Source organism: Phoenix dactylifera, chromosome 15, assembly GCF_009389715.1.
Source record: "Phoenix dactylifera cultivar Barhee BC4 chromosome 15, palm_55x_up_171113_PBpolish2nd_filt_p, whole genome shotgun sequence".
Taxonomy (NCBI): Eukaryota; Viridiplantae; Streptophyta; class Magnoliopsida; order Arecales; family Arecaceae; genus Phoenix; species Phoenix dactylifera.
In genome coordinates, this window is record NC_052406.1 from 2554615 (window position 1) to 2574818 (window position 20204).

A 20204-nucleotide genomic window follows, 5' to 3' on the forward strand; every position below is an offset into this window, starting at 1 on the left:
CTAACCACATATATACCTAGTCCAATTTCATCGTCTATCATATATGTGTGCTATCATATATGTGTGCTCAGTCAATGTGCGACTAATCTAGTGATAGCACATTTAATATTTGCATTTTAGTTCTCACTCGTATGGAGCAAGAAAAATATAAATATTGAATTCAAGTAATACTTCTTGCTTAGATGGATGATGATTTTCCAAGATATAGTATATGTTTATGTTATTCTTTTTTTTAATAGGCAGCATGGTGGGTAGGCAATTGAGTGGGAAAAAAAAGTAACTTTTCAAGAAAAACGTATATATTAAAGATGGGAGTATTTATAAATTTTTCTATAACAAGGAATGGAGGTGCGGAGCTGCAAACTTACTCTCAATTGGGAAAAAAAAAATATTGGATGCTCAAAGACTTTGAACTATGAACTTAAGCAACAGATGGCAAGTTAAATAGCCAAGGTTTGACTCGCAATAGCAGCAATCAATCAAGCTGGGCTAAATTTGTGTTGGAATAAAGTTTGAATACATGTAACTTTTACTAGATCTAAGATTGTTTCGAGACTCTTCAATATGCATATATATACACCATCCTATACTGAAAATTATGGGCATGCAATGCACATTAGAAAAAAAACATATGATTATAAAAATAAAATAGATCTTCACTTAAAAAATTGATTTTCATGGATGCTTAAAGTTTTTCCCTAGAACCATTTTTATTGCCACTAAAAATAGATCTTTGTTGCTAAAATTCTAAATCTCATGGATGCATGAGTGTGCTTTATAAATAACAAAGTATCGAGGAAGAACATTCAAGGTTGGACTTTTAAGTTATATGTATAACTTAGCTTTCCATGATCTCTCTATACATTTTTGAGATATCATCTTCTTCTAAGTTTTATTAGTTAATTTATATAGAGACTTACAACAATAGGGAAAAATAAGACTTCAGCACATTTTTTTTGTTATTATCAGTTTATATAAAAAATATTTTTAAATATTAAGCGCGGGCCCGGCCCGTTTAGGTTCCAATAAGCTTGATTCAGGCCTAAATTTTAGCTGGGTATAACCATAGGCCATAGCTTGACAAGCCTAAGATTATTGCCGGTCCAGCCCAAAACCGGACCGAGACTAAAACGCCCGGCGTCCCAGGTCTGAATCGGTCGTCCTACAGAACAAAAAAAGGCCGTAAAACTACGAAACCAAGCCCGGTGTGGGAAAGTTGTGGCGATGGCGGAGAAGGGCGGCGGCGGCGGCGGGGAGAGGTGGAAGGCGGCGATCGTGAACGTGACGGAGATGGGAGCGAATCTGGAGTCCCTCCAGAAGCTCCTCGCCAAGAAAGCCGTCTTCGTCGACGACGACACCTTCGCCAAGGCCTCCCTCACCGCCGACCAGGCGCGAACCATCAAGGTCCTTCTCCCCCCTCTCCGACCCTAATCCCCCCTCAACACCATATCTTTGATCCGATTCGTAGAAAAATCGTCTCTTTTATCCACCTCATTTGTAGAATTTAAGGTAATCTAGTAATGGATTCCATGCCAATAACTGTTATCGGTCCATGCCTTTCTCATAAAAATTAAAATCTTCACTATCTTTTTGAACAATCCACCATATTTAATTCATTGGAAAAAGTAGTTCTTTTATTATTGGCCTATTTCTCGCTTCTATTTTCTTGTTCCAAAAAAGATTTTAAGTTGGGTAGGGTTTTACCTGGCATATATTTCGATCTAGGTTTTGTCTACAATGTTGAGGCACTACTTTGAGCCTTTGATAATGAAAATCAATTTAACAAACCAAATCATTAAACTGTTGAATTATAAATTTAACACAATTCCTAGGCAAAATAGGATCCATAAGTGTATGCTACTAATAAGCGGCATGAAGTAAACCTACTAATAAACTTCTTTTCTGACTCAAGCTAAAAGGAGTTATATGGGACAACAGACAGAGAATAAAAAAACTTTGGAATTATTCAGGTTAAGGACACGGTCATAAGTAGAAAACAAGTCTTTGAACCAAGCCATGGTACTTTTACTGCTGAAATTTAAGAATCAACCTAAATCATAAGGCGCCACAACCTTTAATCCTCGTGATCGATCTAGCATCATGTGCTGCCACCATGCTTGCTTTGAGCCTTTGATGGGAAAGAGCTGATTGAGTTCTTTTTTAACATAAATGTGTGATATCGAGTTAAATCTTGTGCACATGCTTCCTCCTTCTTGGTTCTAATTTCTCTTCTTTACTTTATCTTTCCCACTATTGCACCTGCTCCTACTTTAAGCTCGTCGTTTTAGATCCTATGTCGAGTATCAAATAACCCTTAGTCAATGAGCCTTCCTATGAAAGATTTCTGAGATGATGTTCTTGTTAGATGTTTCTAGATTCTTAAAAGCTTCAGTGTCCTTGTGAATCTTTAACTCTGTTTTGGTGTAAGCTCAAAGATCAGGGATCTGAGAAGTTTACATTGCAGAAGCTTTGTTTTCGAAGTTTATGGTGAGTTGAAGAAGCATTCCTTGATGGAATGAGAGGTTATTGGATAGGGGAACTTGGAGATAATAAGTTACAGGTATATAAGTGGAGTCCCCATGTGAGAGAGATGAAAGCTTTGGTGAAGGCAGAGGGTTTTAGCATGAAGAATCGTTAGTGGAGTCCCCATGTGAGAGATATAAAAGCTTTGGTGAAGGCAGAGGGTTTTAGCATGAAGAATCGTTACTATGTAGGAAGAAACAAAAGGATGTCATCCTCTAAAGGGCTTAAAAAAAATCCAAACTGCACTTTGGAAGGATATCTACGTTGAATAGTGGAAGTTTCTGTTGGAAGTTGCATATTGAGGTTGGGAAAGGGTATGAAGTAAAAATTAGAAGGACCTTGAAGAGGAAGATACTCCTTCCCCTTTGTTACTCTTGCGAGGGTGGCTCAAGCGACTTTTTGTGGCTGAATGTTAACATTTCAAGGTGGCATACGGCATGGAATACTGTCTGGACAGGTAATCATAGATCTGGAATTTGAGGCTCAGATGGACACTTGTATGGATGAATTTTAAAATTTTAAGATGGCATGTTGTATTGATATGTCTTTTAGATGGATAAATGTGAATATGGAATTAGGAGATTTAAAACCTTGTTGATCATCTTCGTTACACATATCTTACAGCAATGAGAATTCAAGAATTTAGTGGTGGTTCCCTATAAAAGCGTCTTTTTCTAGACTTCTTTTAAACACATGCAGATGGTGGTTTCCCCACTAATGATTCAGGCACCGTAAAGTGGATTCTTTTATATGTTTCCTGCTGCAATGTCCAGGGAGGCCTTGATGTGATTATTGATAAATGCAACGCAAAGAATACTTATAGGCTTGTACTGTCTTAGGAAGAGGAGGAACCAATATATCAGGATGGAAATGTGGGTTGTGCAGAGAGGTCAGGGTATTTGAAGGAACAGTTGAGTAATTGAATACTGAAATCTTTCTTAGGAGACGGTCTTTGAGAAACAAGGAACATTATAGCACTTTATTTGCTTATTTCATGAGGCTAAAATTCGATACTTCAATTGGAATAATGAGTAAATTTATTCCAGGTTCTTTTTTGTTCTTGGCTTAGTCAAAGCTTAACTTGGATTGATGTGTGGCTGGAACTACAAGGTCTTATAAGATTAGCAAGATTACTCATAATGCAAATGGAAATATTTCACTTCTCTCTTTATTCCATTAAGATGGAAAAAATCCAATAAAATAAGCCTTAATAGAAGGGTTAGTTTTAGTCAAGTACCAATTCCAGATAGTCTTGTGGTGGATGGTGTAAGGACCTATGTGGGTGTGTGATTATTCTAGAAAGATCTTGAGTACTTATACAGGGCCAAGGAACTCATGTAATAGCACATAGTTTAGCTTTTTTGGGTGAAGTCTTTGGATTGTTACAAATGGTGATTCCTCTAATATCATCTTTGGGCCTAGGGTGGAACCTTCCTTGAGAGCCTGCTTGTACCATCAATAGCATACATGCCTTGCCCTGATAAAAGGACAATCTTATTCTCACTTGCCTGGAATCCTAACAACATAGTGGATTTGTTTCCCAAGGTAAGTATCTTCCTTATAATAAAACTTTTTGTATGTCCTAGACCGCCCTCCATCTTACTAAGAAGATTTTATTTCTTTTGTTCTGCATGGTATATCACTAAGCAATTCTACCTCTAAAGACCATGAAAAAGTTGGTATGATAATTGCATCTCTTAACAGCATTTTATGATCATGGAAGCAAGTTCTGATAATGGATCTGGACAGGCTTACAATAACAAAGGATGTAGCCCTCAAAAAGAATGAAAGTGAGGTGCATACATAAAGCTGATTACTGTATTTGCTACTGCAGTCAACATTTCTTTCATTCTTTATTCTGTAAAAAAACTGACCGGCCTCCCTCACTTTGGTGTAGCAGCCTTTTTCCATGCTCTCCTGTCACCTGAAACAAACCCTGTTGCATCCATCAACTTTCAGTAGATCTTGCAACCAGCTGACTCTCTTCCTGACAAAGCACATTTATGTTGTCCCCTCCTCATCATTAAACCATTTCTGTACAACGTTATGTTTCAGTTATGCGCTCGAGCTTTTTCTTATATTACACCTTACTTTGAGCTGGAGTTGTTGATCTCCACTTACAACATGTGGATGAAGTCATTTTTAAATGCACCTAGATGAAACATGCTGATTCTGCAAGAATTGCTCTGCATAATTAATGTAATGGATCCAAAGGATTTGGATTCTGTTGAGGTCATTAGGATAAATTCTACCTTGCCATGGCTTCCCAACTAGGGCTGGATCCTCCAAGTATAGAAACATGTTTACCTTGTATTCTTTGCTTTCACCATTGGAAATTATATCTTTTGGGGAAAGTAAACTCTATATTGTCTAATTTATCTTAGTTTCTGATTGTTGCTTTATCTGATAATTTGGATATCATTTCTACTGTATAACACAAACACCCAGCGTGACTGGACATTTCTCTATATTCACCCTAATAAATGACGAAGAAAGATAAGAAGTACATAAACTAAAATTGCAAGTATTATCAGAACTACTCTGTCAGGTGCTCCTACCTCTTGAATAAATGATGTGCATTGCACTTGCAGCATTAGTAAGTCTATTCCCCAAAGCATACCGGGTCAGAATCAGCATAAGGTTTTGTGGTTCAAGTCTTTTCAGAGAAGGAATAGGAATCCTATGCAGCCAAAAGAAGTAAGGACCATACTTAGGCACAATCAAGGATGTCTAACATTGGTCGCTGTCTGGTTATGGGTGGTCTCAGTTTGCAGAATGGGAGTAGTGCTTTACTAATCTTTTTGTTTAGGATGTCTGGACTAGATCTAGCTATGAATAAGAGTGCAATTGCAGCAATTCCTGCTCGAGAGTTAGATAGATAAAGAAAGAGAGAGAGAGGGAGAGTTCACTAGTGGCTACAGGTTGTCAACCTCCGTATGGACTGTGTAACCAGCGTTACCATAATATTTGGATGGAAATAGGCAGTTCTACCATAAATAATTTATTTTGTCCCAAATGAATATCTTTTTCTCCTTTTTAAGTTGGGTTTGGTCTGTTCGTCATTTACCTCTGTGAATTCAAACGTCAAATATATTCCTTTTTAAGAAAAAATCACCCACAGGATGCTATTGACTTTCTCATGAGTTTCACCAGAAAATCCTCTATAATCTTTTGCTTGTTTTTTTTTTTGCTTCATGATAATTATATTCAAATTGCGTATGCTGCATGATATATATGTACACATTCATTTTGATGTATGTCCAAAAATTTTAGCTTGTGTGCTTCTTTGTTGGTCTCTATCAGAATTTCATTTATGTACTGGCAGGAGTAATGATTTTTGTAAATTCTGGTGAAATGGGATCATATTGAATCTTTCTTGCCTTTTCCATCACATTTAATCCATTATGTAGTGTTCCTCTCATTTTAGTTTTATACAAGTCAATTATTTCATGACATTAGTTTTTTATTTAGGCTCTTGAACAAAGGGTAGAGAGTTTGGAACGAGAGCTTGATGCTGCTATTGCAGCAGCTGCTCGTGCACGTTCTGAGAAACGACAAGCTGAGGCAGCTCAGCGGTCTGCTGAATTACGTGCTCAAGAGGTCACGAGAGAGCTTGAGAACACTTCGAGTATGGCTTTCCATGTCTTATCATGTTTCTTTTTAATTTTTCGTATTTTTTATGATATATATACTTTTCATTTTAACTCAGCCTGTGGAAGCTGATAAGTATGCTCTCACATTTTGTGTGTGTGTGTGTGTGTGTGTGTGTGTGTGAGAGAGAGAGAGAGAGAGAGAGAGAGAGATGGGCATCAAAACGAGAAGGGAGGGTTTAATGAAACGTTCCAAGTAATCACCATCAGAAGACATCCCATGTTGTTATACATGTAAACTTGACCATCCATATGTGAAAATAAAAGCACCATGTCCATTAAAATATGCAATGCTAGAGCAGATTGAATGGTGCATGCAATATGGGATCCTTTCTTTTGGGCTTGAAATAGTTGATAGTATGTTCAGATCTTTGTGCTACTCTTTCCTTGCAGAGGTGTTCAAGCTACACATGGAAGAGTTGCGAGCAAAACAAGAAGAGATCTCAAAGAAAGATAGCGAGATCAAAGTTTTGGAAGCTATTATACAGACACTAAGTAGAAATGACTCAATTGCCGGAGATGACTGAGCCTTGTCTTCTGGATGTATTTGTTGCCCCTTCTTGCTAATATCGGACTGGGTGCAGTCCTTTTCTGTGTATGTATATTACCTGAAAGCCATGTACATGCATAACGAAAATTGATTTGGAGTATTTGGTTTCCTCACTCCTTTTATGCTTGATGTACTTTGTTACCAGAGTTCTATCAAATAAAAAGTTTCTGGTATCATACTCATTCCTTTTGCATCATCATTTTCTAAATCTTGCAACTCAGACAGTGTGGTATTCGCAATTAGACAAAGGTGCTCTGCATGGAAATCTAAAGTTTTTTTTTAATCAAAATTTATCCTAATGAGACCACTGCTTGTATGTATGTTATTTATTTTTCCTGTTGATGCTATAGTTACAACAATGCATCAACTTGACATTAAAATTAATGGGCTCTGCTTGAATGGTTATGGTTATTATAAGTTACGTCCGTCTTCCTTCAGTAATTGTTGCAATTACAAGAGTAGTACCTTGCTTCAGACCTACGCAAATTTACTGCTTACGCTTCCTAAAAGCAACAGGAGAGAGTTGTCATTCACTTGTAAACACAGATATCTGTATGGTGTCAACGGCCACTCAGGTTTTGCTGTGGAAATAATCTGTGCCGAGGAGGGGGATTTTATTAGTCAGGAAACATTTTGAATATTGAATAACAAGTATCTAGCAAAATAGGAAAAAGAAATCTATATAAATAAAGACTCTGTAGTAGTTTCACTCATCTATTTACTGGACGGCATAACTGCATCAGAAACAGGAAGCATGAGAGACAGTATGCAACTAGAAACAATGAGAAACAGGCACCAAGTCTCCTTCATTCTTTTTTATATTTACTTTTTTTTTTCTTGTTCAAACTGGCTGTCAATTTCCCATAAGAAAGATGATGTCAATCTACCATCAATCATCAACTCTTTTTGTGTGTTTTAGATGAGCATTCTCGGTATTGCTAAGTGCCAACAATGAATAACATTGATAGAGAAACTAAATGGTGTTACAGTTTTCTAGCAATTCTGGAGAAGCATTCTTCCCATTTGGTGATCACTGGTGCAGCAGGCATAAGATTCATGAGTGAGGGATCATATAGAAAGCTGAGGGATTATGCTGAAGGTGCATATAGCATTTGTACAAAACCATGATTCTATTAATGTTTATAAACATTGCATAAAAAGCTAAAACCATTGGTTTGCTTGTGTATTCTTTAATTATTTGTGAATAATTACCTAAATCATTCAGGAATGGAAATATTGTGAATGATAGAAGATTTCTAAAGTAATTGGATATTTCCGCATTAATTTGAGAAGACTTGGTGCCTTGAACCAGTGGGTGACAATGTGTTGGATATAAAATTTTTAAGTTCTCTGACCTTTGGTTAAGGATAATTATGTTATTACACCATCTTGTGACCAAAGTCACCTCCTCTTTAATAATCACATACATCATGCACTGTCCCACAACTGATTCGGATTATTTCAGGCTAATCAGTCCTTCCATATAGAATTATTTTCCAAAGAAAAAAGATATCTTTCAATATAATACAATCAATATATCCTTTCAATATGCTCATGTTGGTCTGCTTTTGGAGGGGTCAGTTGGAAAAGAGACCATCATTAAAGGGGAAAACTCCTAAAGCCCAGATGGAGGAGTTCTCTAATTTGACTACAGGCTAGTAGAGGCATCATGAACTTTTCAGTTGGAAGGGGTAGGGGAACATTTAAAGCAAAAGCCTTGCCATTTAAACTATGGAGTTTTCAATAACTTATCACCTTCCCGTGCTATGACAAAGGATAAAGCCAGAAGCTACAAAAACTAAAGTCTGATTGGATTTATAAAATGCTACACCCATGAGGGATGCAATGATACTGCTCATTCTCCTCCCATGAATGCTTTTTCACAAAGAAAAGAGTAGAAGAGCAACTTTAGACTGTCACCATGAGACATGTGATGAGCATTTAAGGCTGTTCCATTGTGCTCATTCAGTGAAAGTCACTTTCCAACTTGCAGCCTTTCTTTCCTTCCTGGAACCTGCTAATATTTCATTCTTTGAAAAGCTAGGGATTAGACTTTTCACAAGGAGATAAACCTTAAACCATTTGCAATTAGGAATATGTTCCTCTGCAAATAAAACTGGCACTTGCTCTATCAAGTTGGATGACCGTGACTTACAATGTCGGCTTTATTAATCAGAGCAGGATGGAAAAGATCACTGACCTTGAATCTGCTTCTCTAATTGTAAATTGGATGTTTGAATCTCGACTAATGTCAAGATCAGGAAGTGCGGTATGGGGCTTCGTTGCATTTCGATGAATGCGTTAATCATTGAGTGATCATATGTCGACATGTTACACACTCACATTTCACAGCTGAGTTTTAAGTCTTGACTCACCTTTTAGATGAGGTCTATTTCCTGTAGTTGGCAGAGATATGGCTTCTCACAAACTAATGATGTCTCACGACTAAGAAGATTCGTGTTTTTTAATTCAATCATTGGCTTTAATTAATCTAACATCAAAGGAAAGGAATATTGACCTTGATTAATTTGATCTGTCTCAGATTCCGAAGTAACGTTGGTTGCCTTGACTGACCTCAAGATGAGGAACCTCATCTTTGTAAAATAATTGTTAAATACTGGTTAGCAAAATATAGGAACCGCAAGAAGCCACATAAGTATGAAGCAAATGATCAAAACTCACGGACTACTTAAAGAAAAAGGTTGAAGTTTCAAAAACTCGGTAATATCGGATTCGGTAGACCAAGATATTCAAAATATTCCTCAGTTAGTCTCACATTCAATGTCACCATGCAATGATCAAACGTAAACATCAATCGAAACCAAGACTATATTCTGTTTCTTTACTGGTGCCAAAAGGTTATTGTATATAATGTATGAGAGGTTAGTTGCAAGAAATGAGAAAAATGCTAACAACTTAAATGGATCCTGAACCAGTATCAAATTGTAGGAATCACAGGAGACCACATACATCTGAATTATGAAGTAACTTACAATGGTTACAGGCTAAATAACAGTCCTACTGATGAAAGAAGAAGTCTTTGAATACTTGTATCAGTTATATCAGCATCCTACTTTATAGAACAAAAATATTCTGATTGCTCCTTATTTGTCTCACATGAGATGTCCATGGTGACTAATCAAATATTACTATCGAACTAATTAAGAATAACTACCATTTTCTTAATGACACCAAAAGTTTACTATAGTTTACGAAAGGTTAGTTACAAGAATACAGAAGGTGGACAAAGATAACAAAGTTATCGGCCAACAGCTCTCTGATCTACAAGAGCAGCAAAAGCAACACCGAAAGATGGGCTAATGGGGCATGGTGGGGAGCTCAGCATTTCTTTTCCATGGTAGGTGGGAGGGCATATAAGAAGTTGACACGAAAAGAGAGCACAGAGGTGGCTAAGTACCTTTTCGAGCAAACCAAATCCCAAAAAGTAATACAAGAGTAAGATTAGTTATGTAGAAGTCTAAATTATTAGAGCTATCTAAGTCTCATGACAATATGCTATTGTGATGAGGTGGAAACTATAAGTAACGGAGGACCATCCTATAAGAAAGCTAGAGGCAATTTTTTTAGGTATAGATATAGAAATTAGAAAAAAATATTTTTGTCTAGAAATTTGATGATTTTATTTTTTTATGGGGATTCTAGAATTAGAATTCTATGAGGACTTCGGAATTTTATTTCTATGCAAACTCTTACTAGGGTTTTGAGTCTATATAAACTCATTGCTATATATATAGTTGAGGACATAAATTTATATTATTAAGATTTGAGAATATATGATATTGAGTTACTTTGCCTTCTTCACTTTCTTCTTCTTCTCTTTCCTCCTTCTCTTCTCTTTCTCTCCATCTTCTTCAGTCTTGCATCAATTTGGTCTTAGAGCACCCTATTCTTTCGGCCTCTCAAGCCTGTCCTGCGTTAGTTGGTATGAAAGCATTTTATTCTCCCTGCCTCCCAAGCCTGTCCTGCATCAATTTGATATCTGAGCTTGTTCTATCGTACGTCAATAAGAGCACTTTGAATTAAAAGTAGTATGTAGCCTAAAGTAGGTTTAGTTCATTCGGACAGAAAACAAAACATAGTGAAGCTTAATGTTGAATTGGGGCTTGCTTTTTTATGGCTTTAGATGTGTGGATCTACCAAGCACATTTGTATCTGTTTTGTCATGTTGTTGCAGGTTCTCTATTTTCCTTGCTTACGGTCTATAGATAACACCCAATTTAATGGTTCTTTTTGCTTGTTGATAAATCCAATAGAAAGAATATCCAAAAGAATGAGGTGCATCGCCTATAGTTCTAGAGGGCAGATCATCACATAGTTTAGAATAGACACTTTATATATGAACATGTATTTTGCATCAGATAAATTACTTTTTTTTTTTATCCCCATGGAGATTAATATAGATGCATGATGTTGTTGACATGATACTTGATTCTAAATCTGAAAGAGAAAGAGAAAGTTGTTCCAAACGGCGACCAGCATTTTGTATGTTTAAAACACATGCATGATGTTGTGACATGATAGTTGATTCTAAATCTGAGAGAGAGAGAAAAAGGTGTTCCAAAGGGCCACCAGCATTTTGTATGTTTAAAACACATGCATGTATTTCTTTGAGGAAAGTTGTAGTGACAAAGACCAATATGCAAACACATTTCTAATTCTAAATATAACTTTTCAATTGGTAATATATAAATACTTTATGAATACTGGAACCAAGTTTCTTGACTAATTTTATAGATTATTAGTTGGGAAAAACACTCGAAAGCTATTTACATAATATATATATATATATATATATATATATATATATATATATATATATATATATATATATATATATATATATATATATATATATATTGAAGCGGATGTATCATATATGTCGGATACGAATATATCTAAAAAAGTCAAAAAATTACAAGTCTCGGAGTACACCAAATAATCCCTTCTTTTCTAGCTACAAAATTTTTCTAGAATGATTAGCCACATACGTAGCTACCCAATCTACTGTTTTATTGGCCTCACAATTAATAGACGTATTTTGCCTGCAAGATTATTTTACTATTGATCATAATCTGAATATTTTTAAGCAGCAAATGGCATACACTTATCTTTTCAATATTTTACTGAATTCAATCAATAATTATAGTCGAACCATCCTCAAACGACAGCACCGGCTCACAGCTATTTCCTTGTGGTATATTTCTTGTGCCCTTCGTCCTAACCTCTCTCGTCTCTAACACAACAACGTGCGACAAGTCGACAACATTTAAGGCTTTATTACATCAGCCGTACCTTGGTCAGCATCCACTTCCACGAAGCTAGTTTCAAAAGATCACGACGTACGATAGCAGAGGAATCCACCGACCCTGGCCATCGGATCCGCAAACCTATTCATTTCGGCGCGTACTTGTAAACGAACGGCTAACCAGAACCACCAAAGGTGACATCTCCCTCTTTCGCCGTAATTCACAGGTGGGACCCGTCTTTTATACGCTAGGTGCAAATGGGTTTGTTAAGTTGATGTCCGCTACTAATTCACCCTTTTCGTCTCGGCGGTTCGGCGACGCCAGGTGCCAGGAACAAAGTCCAGCACCGACTCGTCCGCATATACATTTGATATGCGTACTCTCCATCTGCCGTCCATGTCGCCCTCATCAGCAAATCGACGTTGCAAAACACACTCTCGCATATAAATATTTAGTGGCCGTTTGGATATCAATCGGATTTCCAGGGGTGGTTGTTTCGATAGAAGGTATAAGTAAGTTGCGCGTTTTCTCCCACCAAACGCCCCGGCTATTGTTTTCTGTGTGAATTGTCGGAGCGGAAGAACCGAAGAAGACGAGGCGAAGAAATCAAAACGGGAAAGAGAAACCCGACTTTGGGTCCCAAAAATCCAAACTTTGCCATATATTTCCTCTCCCTCGGCTCATGCGGAGGCGATGGGAGCGTTGGTCTCCTGCTTCTCTGCCGCGGAGGAGACCAAACGGCCGCCGCCGCCCCGCCGGCGCTCGGCCTTGAACGCCCCGCTGGAGGCGGCCGGGGGCCTCGGTTCGAGCGAGCGGTGGAGTAAGGGGCGGGCAGGGAGGAAGGAGCGGGCCGAGGAGGCCCTGATCCACGAGCAGGCCCTGGCGGCGGCGGCGCTGCTGCTCGCCCAGCAGAACGGCGGGGCCCTGCCATTCGACCGGTCGTCGTCGCTGCACCACCCGAGCCGCGGGAAGAAGAAGCAGGCGCTGCCGAGGAGTTCGAGCTCGCGCGCAAGGTCGCTCACCGATCCGGTCGTCCAGCCCCAGCAGCTCGTCAATCAGGTGAGCTGAATGCGTTGCCCCGAACTCATTGTTCTTCTTATCAACTGATGATAAATTTAATTTTTTTGTTGAAATGTTTTGATTCTGTTAATTCTTCATTCTAGTTGAAGTAATAATATGGTGTTGATCATATTTTGAAGCATTATTTAACTAAAAAAGAGAGAGATATTTCTGCCTTTTTTCGTATTTGCTGCATTTTACTACTGTTTTTTGAATTAAATTCTACGATTTCGACTAATTATGCTTTGGTGATTTTTTTCTCGATTTACTACGGCATACGTTTACTCACCCTGTTTGAAAGGGCGTGTTAAATCATGAAATTTGGAGTATTTTTTAAAGCTTTTTCACAAATATTTCCCAGGGGAAGAGTTTATAGTTTATGGAAGGAAGGGAGAAACCTTAGCCTTTTGGTTTTGGAGAGCCTGTGAGATCTATAGCATATTAATACTTGTCCTTTTTACTTAAAAAGAGTAATTTTTTTACGTTCACTTGCTTTTAAACTGCGTGCGCAATCTAATTTGATGTGTTTCATTTTGTCGGCGATCTCTCACTGATTGTGGACCTCTAACCTGGTGATCAAATCTGCTACTTGTACGAGAAAATTACATCTATTGTTCTTTTTGTGCACTTAAATTTATTAGGCTCATATGATTCCTTCATTTACTTGAACAGCTTGTTGTTGATAGAAAACCGCTTGTTCATTGTAGAATTAAATATCCATAAGAGAATATAGACCAATCATGCAGAGTGAGTCTTTATTTTTCTGTGTCTGATATGGCCTTTCTTTTTTCCTCCAATTAGTTTATGTTAGATTTAGTCGTTTACCATATTTGACCCAGAAGGATCCTTCTCTGCTACTTCAGATTCCTGCCTCATCCGTTCTAATAGTTTTCATGGGGATATTTGATGTGGTCTTATAATGTTATCATTCATGATGCTTGAAATAGGAATCTTTTCATCAGTGGTGAATCCTTGTCTCTCTTCATAATAAACACCAAGGCACCTTTTTTTACCTCCATCCTATAGATTATATAGAAATTCTCTCTATTTTTTAATTGAAAAACGAGGTGAGCTAGCCCCATCCGTTGAGCCTCCTGGATCACCACCACTACCATGAAAATAAAATAAGGCAACAGAATGTTGTATGTTAAAGTAGAGATGGAATGAACTATTAATAAATTTCTCCTCTCTGTATTATGCATTTTCTTATCCTGACCTTTGAAGAACTTTTCTTATGAAACAGGATCTGATGATTGACAATTTGGAGACCAACCATTTTGTTCTTGTTCATGGAGGTGGTTTTGGTGCTTGGTGCTGGTACAAAACTATTGCACTTTTGGAAGACAGTGGGTTTAAAGTCAATGCTATAGATCTCACAGGTTCTGGAATCCATTCCTTTGATACAAACGAAATCACAACTCTTCCTGAATATGTACAGCCACTTACCAGTTTTCTTGAAACACTAGATGATGGAGAGAAGGTTTGTTCTCTTCCCGTTTTGATAGAATATCTTGCATCTCTACAGTCTATATCATAAGATATGGTGAATTCAGAACGGTTTACTTAAAGAAGAAATCATTAGTCAGTATAGTGACATCGGTTGCCACTTCCCAAAAACACTACATTGACTGTTCTCTGAATACCGTATGGAGCCAACCGTCGCAGTATATCAGCGAGCCTAACAAATACCACCACTGTGTCAGCACGTAGGTGGTTTGGTTAGGCGACCCCCACAGTCTTGAGACCCACTCAACTTACGGGCGACAATGACAGCCTTCTTGTAGTAAGGGCGTTTAATCAGTTAATATACTGAGCCTCCCTTTTGTGACAACAAATATATAAAACCATCCTAAAATAACTGTGATATCAGCTGGCTATGGTTATATCCGCAGACAATGTTCATAAGGGTGCAGACAATGTTCATAAGGGTTCAGACAAATATTGACTATGTATTGTTCAAATGATGTCTCTGAGGTCAACATTGAATGTTTGGTTGAACAGCTGCAGTATTCTTTTAGAAAGAAACACAATGTGACGACTAAAATCCTACTTGATTGGTTGGGATCTCTTTGAGTTTGTATTGAATATATATAGCATATACAAGAGTGGTTATAGGAGAAAATAAGGAGAAAATTACAGCAACAATAGAGATAAAGTAGGAGAAAAATAATGAGAAGATTACAACAATAATTTGAATTCACAAATTGAATTTGAATAGAGAGAATTTAAGTTATGTTATTACTTTTCTGTCCTAGTTTTAGCTTTTAAAAAATCTTTGTGCTCATATGTCTTTAATGCAACAGAGGTTTTTATGGATAAGACATGAGTGCTTGTATGATTGCCATCCTCCTGGAGGACTTGGTCCTAACCTATCACTCTGAGGAGTGGGTGTCTCATCATTGAACTACCCATGCTCAACATGCACACTTGTAGTGTAATTATATTATTGATTGGAATACATTATAAAATGTAACAATTATGAAAGTAAGCAATATTTGCATACATCTATAACCTATGTTCTCTTTAAGTTTTATCATCTCTGAAAAGGATTGTGGTAATTATTTTAAGCAGACCTCTGTTGGTTCAATAGACCATTCCATTGCATACAGCAAATTTCGAGATGTTCTGAAGGAGGTTTTCATCAGTTCATTTTGGGATCTACTTTTAGCATGGACAAAACAATTATTTTTTTTTGGAAAGAAACTTTTCTATATAAATACAGCTAGTCCTTGGTTGGTTTAGCCTTAGATTCATGGGTTTGTAAATAAATTGTGTATTCACATCGTTTCAATTTACATTTTTTTTGGGTATCGTAACCTTAGAACAAGCTTTATTCATCAATAGGAGTTTGATCTCTGATGACACTTTTTTAGTTAGGGATAGTAATGGTGACAGTTTTTCTGTATGTTTTGATATTGAAAATCTGATTTTTTAGATTGACAATGATAGTTCTTTTCTGAGTGAACTAGAAAGTTTTTTTTCTAGTTATTTAAATAGTGGGTCTAAGAGAAACAATCACTACTATTATAATGACATATATGATACTCAATCTAGTTGGAATAATCACATTAATAGTTGCATTGATAATTATCTTCGTTTTGAAGTCAGTATTAATAGTTCCATTTCGGGCGGTACCGACAATTACAGTGACATATCCACGGAGGCCGGTTCGTCCTATTCAGATATTCACGACCAAGAGGTACTGGATTCTCTTTCGGATAGGCCCTGAAAGGAGAAGGAAGGCTGGAATGCCAACAGACGTCTGTCTATTCTCTAATTCACCCGACCCGATAGTACCCATTTTGGGAACGTCCAGTGCCAAAGTCACTGAATGGGTAATTCGCCAATTATAATATGTAGTCAGATTTGTATATCAAGGTGCAATCCATAAAAAAATAAGCATATTACTACGACAAACTTTCAACTCAGAATCAACTCTCTAAGTTCAGCTGTTAGGAAAGCCTAACTAATAACTAGGGAGTGCCTTCTATGCCCACCCCCCCAACCCCGCCCAAAACTTGGAAAGATTCTGGACAAGCAGGGAAAAGTCAATTGAAAAGGACTCTTATAATCCATCAGTTACATTTAAGAATTACTATTCTGTGTTGCACTGCTTGGTAATCTTAGCTTCTATACTGTCATTTGATGTTACTTTTTAGAACTTAACTAATTTCACACTAATGTTAAGACTTAGATATTAAAAGACTACAAATTAGTCAGGATATCAAAAGTTTAATTTATAATATTCATTTTCTTTATCCTTATTCTTGTATAGCAGCTGTTGTAAAAATCATGTGAACCTTGTGGCTTTAAGAGGTGCTACACCATTGTTAGTGAAGTCATGCCAGCCTTTTAACTACTGGAAGTCAGGACTTATTTTAATTTTGTAATATCTTGTTTTCTTCTTTTTTTTTCCAACATATGCTGCTACTGTTGTGAAATCATGCAAACTTTGCAGGTTAAAGAGGTGCTACAACATTTTAGCAAAGTTACCCAGCCATCTAAGTGTGGAATTTAAGACATTCTGAAACCAATAGGGATAGAGTTGCTTGCATTATTTATTGGTCTGATTTGGCTATGATTAGTTTTACCTACAGTACCTGATTCTAATTTTTATTGGAGAGATGAGATGATGTTGAGAAAGGATGTATCAGGAATGTCCTTTACCAAAACTTTATATGAATGAGCCTAGATAAATAACTTTGTAAAAGATGTAGCATGAAAGTTATTATGATATTCTCAAGAAATACCATATAAGCTGTTGTTGCATTCCTAGAATTTGTACCAGAAATACCATTGCTAGAGATATTCATCATGAATCCTGATTTTAGATGTTATTTTTGAGTTTACATTCTACAGGTGATTTTGGTGGGACATGATTTTGGCGGTGCTTGTATCTCATATGCTATGGAAATGTTTCCTTCTAAGATTGCTAAAGCTGTTTTCCTCTGTGCTGCCATGCTGACAAGTGGGCAGAGTACTCTTGACATGTTCTCACAACAGGTTTCCATTTATCCTTTTAATTCCTGGATACAAATTCAGTAAGACATGAGCATATCTCACTAAATCTAGTCTTTGGAAAAATAGGTGGATATTTTGAGTTCCCGCTTCTGAATTTTACCCAAAGAATGACTGGTGCAGATGTCGAAATATGGTTCTGGGGGTCTTTGGTATAGAATTTCAGAGATGTCTTTAGGATCATAGTGCATTGAGTACCCAAATGCAAATCAGAACTAAAAGATTAATTCTGATTTAGAGATTTGTTGGATTAGATTACCCTAGACTTAAATCAAAGTTGATCCAAGCAATCATCCAATTTATACACAAAGTCAGAGTCTTCATCCTGTCGGCTCTTGTGGTGTTTATTTTTCTTTCTGAAGTCGTTTAATTTAATTTCTAACCTCAGTTGCAATTGTAGGCAGATACAAATGATCTAATGCGGCAGGCTCAAATTTTGGTATATGCAAACGGAAATGACCACCCCCCTACAGCTATTGATCTCAACAAGTCATCATTGAAAGAATTGCTGTTTAATCAAAGTCCTGCCAAGGTATGTGCTAATGTTTGTTTGAGGCTGTGAGTATTACTGGAAATCGCATTCTTGTTTGAAGTTACTTTGATCGAACAAATGCTTCCATTGACTCCTTTCAACACTTTTCATGCGTTCTTGAAGGATATCACCTTAGCTTTAGTTTCTATGAGGTCTATTCCATTTGCTCCAGTGCTGGAGAAACTATCACTCACAGACAAGAACTATGGCTCAGTAAGGAGATTCTACATAGAGACCACTGAGGACAATGGCATACCCCTTTCTCTCCAGCAGAACATGTGCGGCTCCGATCCCCCGGAAAGAGTTCTTAGGCTAAAAGGCGCTGATCATTCGCCATTCTTCTCGAAACCACAGGCTCTAAACAAGCTCTTGGTTGAGATATCAAAGATCGTCTCACCTCAGGTGCAGTGAGCTACTTGTGATCCAACAGCCCTCCATGCAAGGCATGGTTTGTATGCATACAAAAGGTGTGGCATACAAAAGGTGTGGCATCAATATGCCTCAATATATAGCAACTGAATTTCTCGAATGGTGGCTGTCATTACTTGCTGACACCTTGGAAAGTAGGTTTCTTTAGCCATTCCATCAGATCTTGTTTCATTTCCAAGATTTGATGATTTACAGTATCTGTATGTTTCTGTGATTTTAGAATGAACAATTTTGGCTTTATTCGATGGATAAGCTGTTGTTTGTATGTCATTATGTTTTTTTCATGGCGTATATAGTTAGAAGAGAACTCTGAAGTACACCTGTAGAAAGTACTTTAACCTTGCATGATCTAATCATCGTAGAATCAAACAATGATCGTAGAATCAAACAATGATCTAATCATCGTAGAATCAAACAATGAAAGGATAGGATAAATGATTTATGACCCGTTGGATCTCATTGCGTGGTAATGCCGATGTTTTTGCATCTCTCCTGGTTGGCTGACCTTGCTAATTCTAGAGTTTTTTGCTGGTGAAATTTTAAGTTTTCAGAATTGCAGAAGGATTCCAAGAAGCCAAGAGAAGGCTCAAATGTTACTCTAAAGCATCTGAATAGTGAGTTTGAGTAGGATTGATCTTTCATGTGCACCCAAATAAATTCTAGTATTCATATAGTCTGGAAAAATTATCATATTTGTCCTTTCAATGCTTGTCTATATAATGAGAGTTGAGAACTAAATCTTTGTATTGATGCATGCGAAATAAGTTCAAGATTTTAAAGCATGCACATGTCCTTCGACAACTCAATCTAGCATTGGAAAAAAAAAAATATCACTGCCAATAGTTTTGGTTGGAACCATGGAATTAATGCTCCTTAGCCCTTTTTGCCTCCTTAAATATGCATATTTTTGTTTTACTAGCCTCCATCACATTTTAATCTACTCATTTCCATGCGCAAGTAGTTAGCTGTGAACTTGACATCCCCTTGTAGGCCAATTAATAATTTTAAGTCCTATGTCTAATATATAACGGTACCATTAAATTTCTTGCATCTATGAACACAATTATGCACTATTTTAGAATATACATGCTAGCATCCACTAGAGTCAAAAAGCTAGCAACAAAGCTTCCTCTTAGCTTTTGCTGGAAAGTGTGTGCTACACGCAATTTTTTAGCCTTTAAAGCATCCTCCAATATAAATAAATAAATAAACATATATATATATATATATATATATATATATATATATATATATATATATATATATATATATATATATATATATATATATATAGAATACGCAATTCATACTATTCCAATATGAATACATCACAGGAAAAAAAAAGAAAAAAAGAAGTAAGATATTCTAAAGTGCCCTATCAGCGCTCAGTTGGTCTATAGTACATCACCAGAATACTTTGTCATATAGAAGACCATCTAATCCACAGCTTCGAAAGGAAGTGGTGTCCCTCACCAGTCTCCATATATTCTTCAAAAGAGGTTGCGTACCTACTCCTTCATGATAGTATTGCGGCCATGCAACTTTGTTTACTAGTTAAACTTACTATCATATGACATACAAAAGTGGTACAAAATTTAGCATACAACATGCAATGTCGTTCCCGAGTCCATTAATTCTATCAAACTAAGGTCCTGGAAATCATGGACACAAATAAT

General features: G+C 36.9%; 2 protein-coding genes across 3 annotated transcripts; both read left to right on the forward strand.

Moving 5' to 3' along the window:
* The first annotated feature begins 1141 nt into the window (after positions 1-1141).
* LOC103704198 lies at positions 1142-6904 on the forward strand. Of its 2 annotated transcripts, XM_008787389.4 has the most exons (3): positions 1147-1404; positions 5995-6151; positions 6567-6904. In XM_008787389.4, exons 1-3 carry the CDS (start codon positions 1225-1227, stop codon positions 6698-6700), a joined length of 471 nt encoding a protein of 156 aa, XP_008785611.2. In that variant the 5' UTR covers positions 1147-1224; the 3' UTR covers positions 6701-6904. The 2 variants fall into 2 exon arrangements, with proteins under 2 accessions (XP_026659286.2, XP_008785611.2); XM_026803485.2 differs by lacking the exons at positions 5995-6151; positions 6567-6904 and adding an exon at positions 4424-4915 and having other exon boundaries at positions 1142-1404.
* Positions 6905-12536: 5632 nt separating this feature from the next.
* LOC103704199 (putative methylesterase 11, chloroplastic) lies at positions 12537-18790 on the forward strand. Its single transcript, XM_008787390.4, has 5 exons — positions 12537-13049; positions 14293-14529; positions 17409-17552; positions 17968-18099; positions 18223-18790. Exons 1-5 carry the CDS (start codon positions 12684-12686, stop codon positions 18508-18510), a joined length of 1167 nt encoding a protein of 388 aa, XP_008785612.2. The 5' UTR covers positions 12537-12683; the 3' UTR covers positions 18511-18790.
* Positions 18791-20204: the final 1414 nt, after the last annotated feature.

Bases quoted from the DNA above. Each gene is read 5' to 3' on its own strand.
- LOC103704198 (XM_008787389.4), top strand. From the start codon at position 1,225: ATGGCGGAGAAGGGCGGCGGCGGCGGCGGGGAGAGGTGGAAGGCGGCG. The intron at 1,405-5,994 runs GTCCTTCTCCCC...TTTTTTATTTAG, and splicing joins ACCAGGCGCGAACCATCAAG to GCTCTTGAACAAAGGGTAGA. The intron at 6,152-6,566 runs GTATGGCTTTCC...CTTTCCTTGCAG, and splicing joins AGAGCTTGAGAACACTTCGA to AGGTGTTCAAGCTACACATG.
- LOC103704199 (XM_008787390.4), top strand. From the start codon at position 12,684: ATGGGAGCGTTGGTCTCCTGCTTCTCTGCCGCGGAGGAGACCAAACGG. The intron at 13,050-14,292 runs GTGAGCTGAATG...CTTATGAAACAG, and splicing joins CCCAGCAGCTCGTCAATCAG to GATCTGATGATTGACAATTT. The intron at 14,530-17,408 runs GTTTGTTCTCTT...TACATTCTACAG, and splicing joins CACTAGATGATGGAGAGAAG to GTGATTTTGGTGGGACATGA.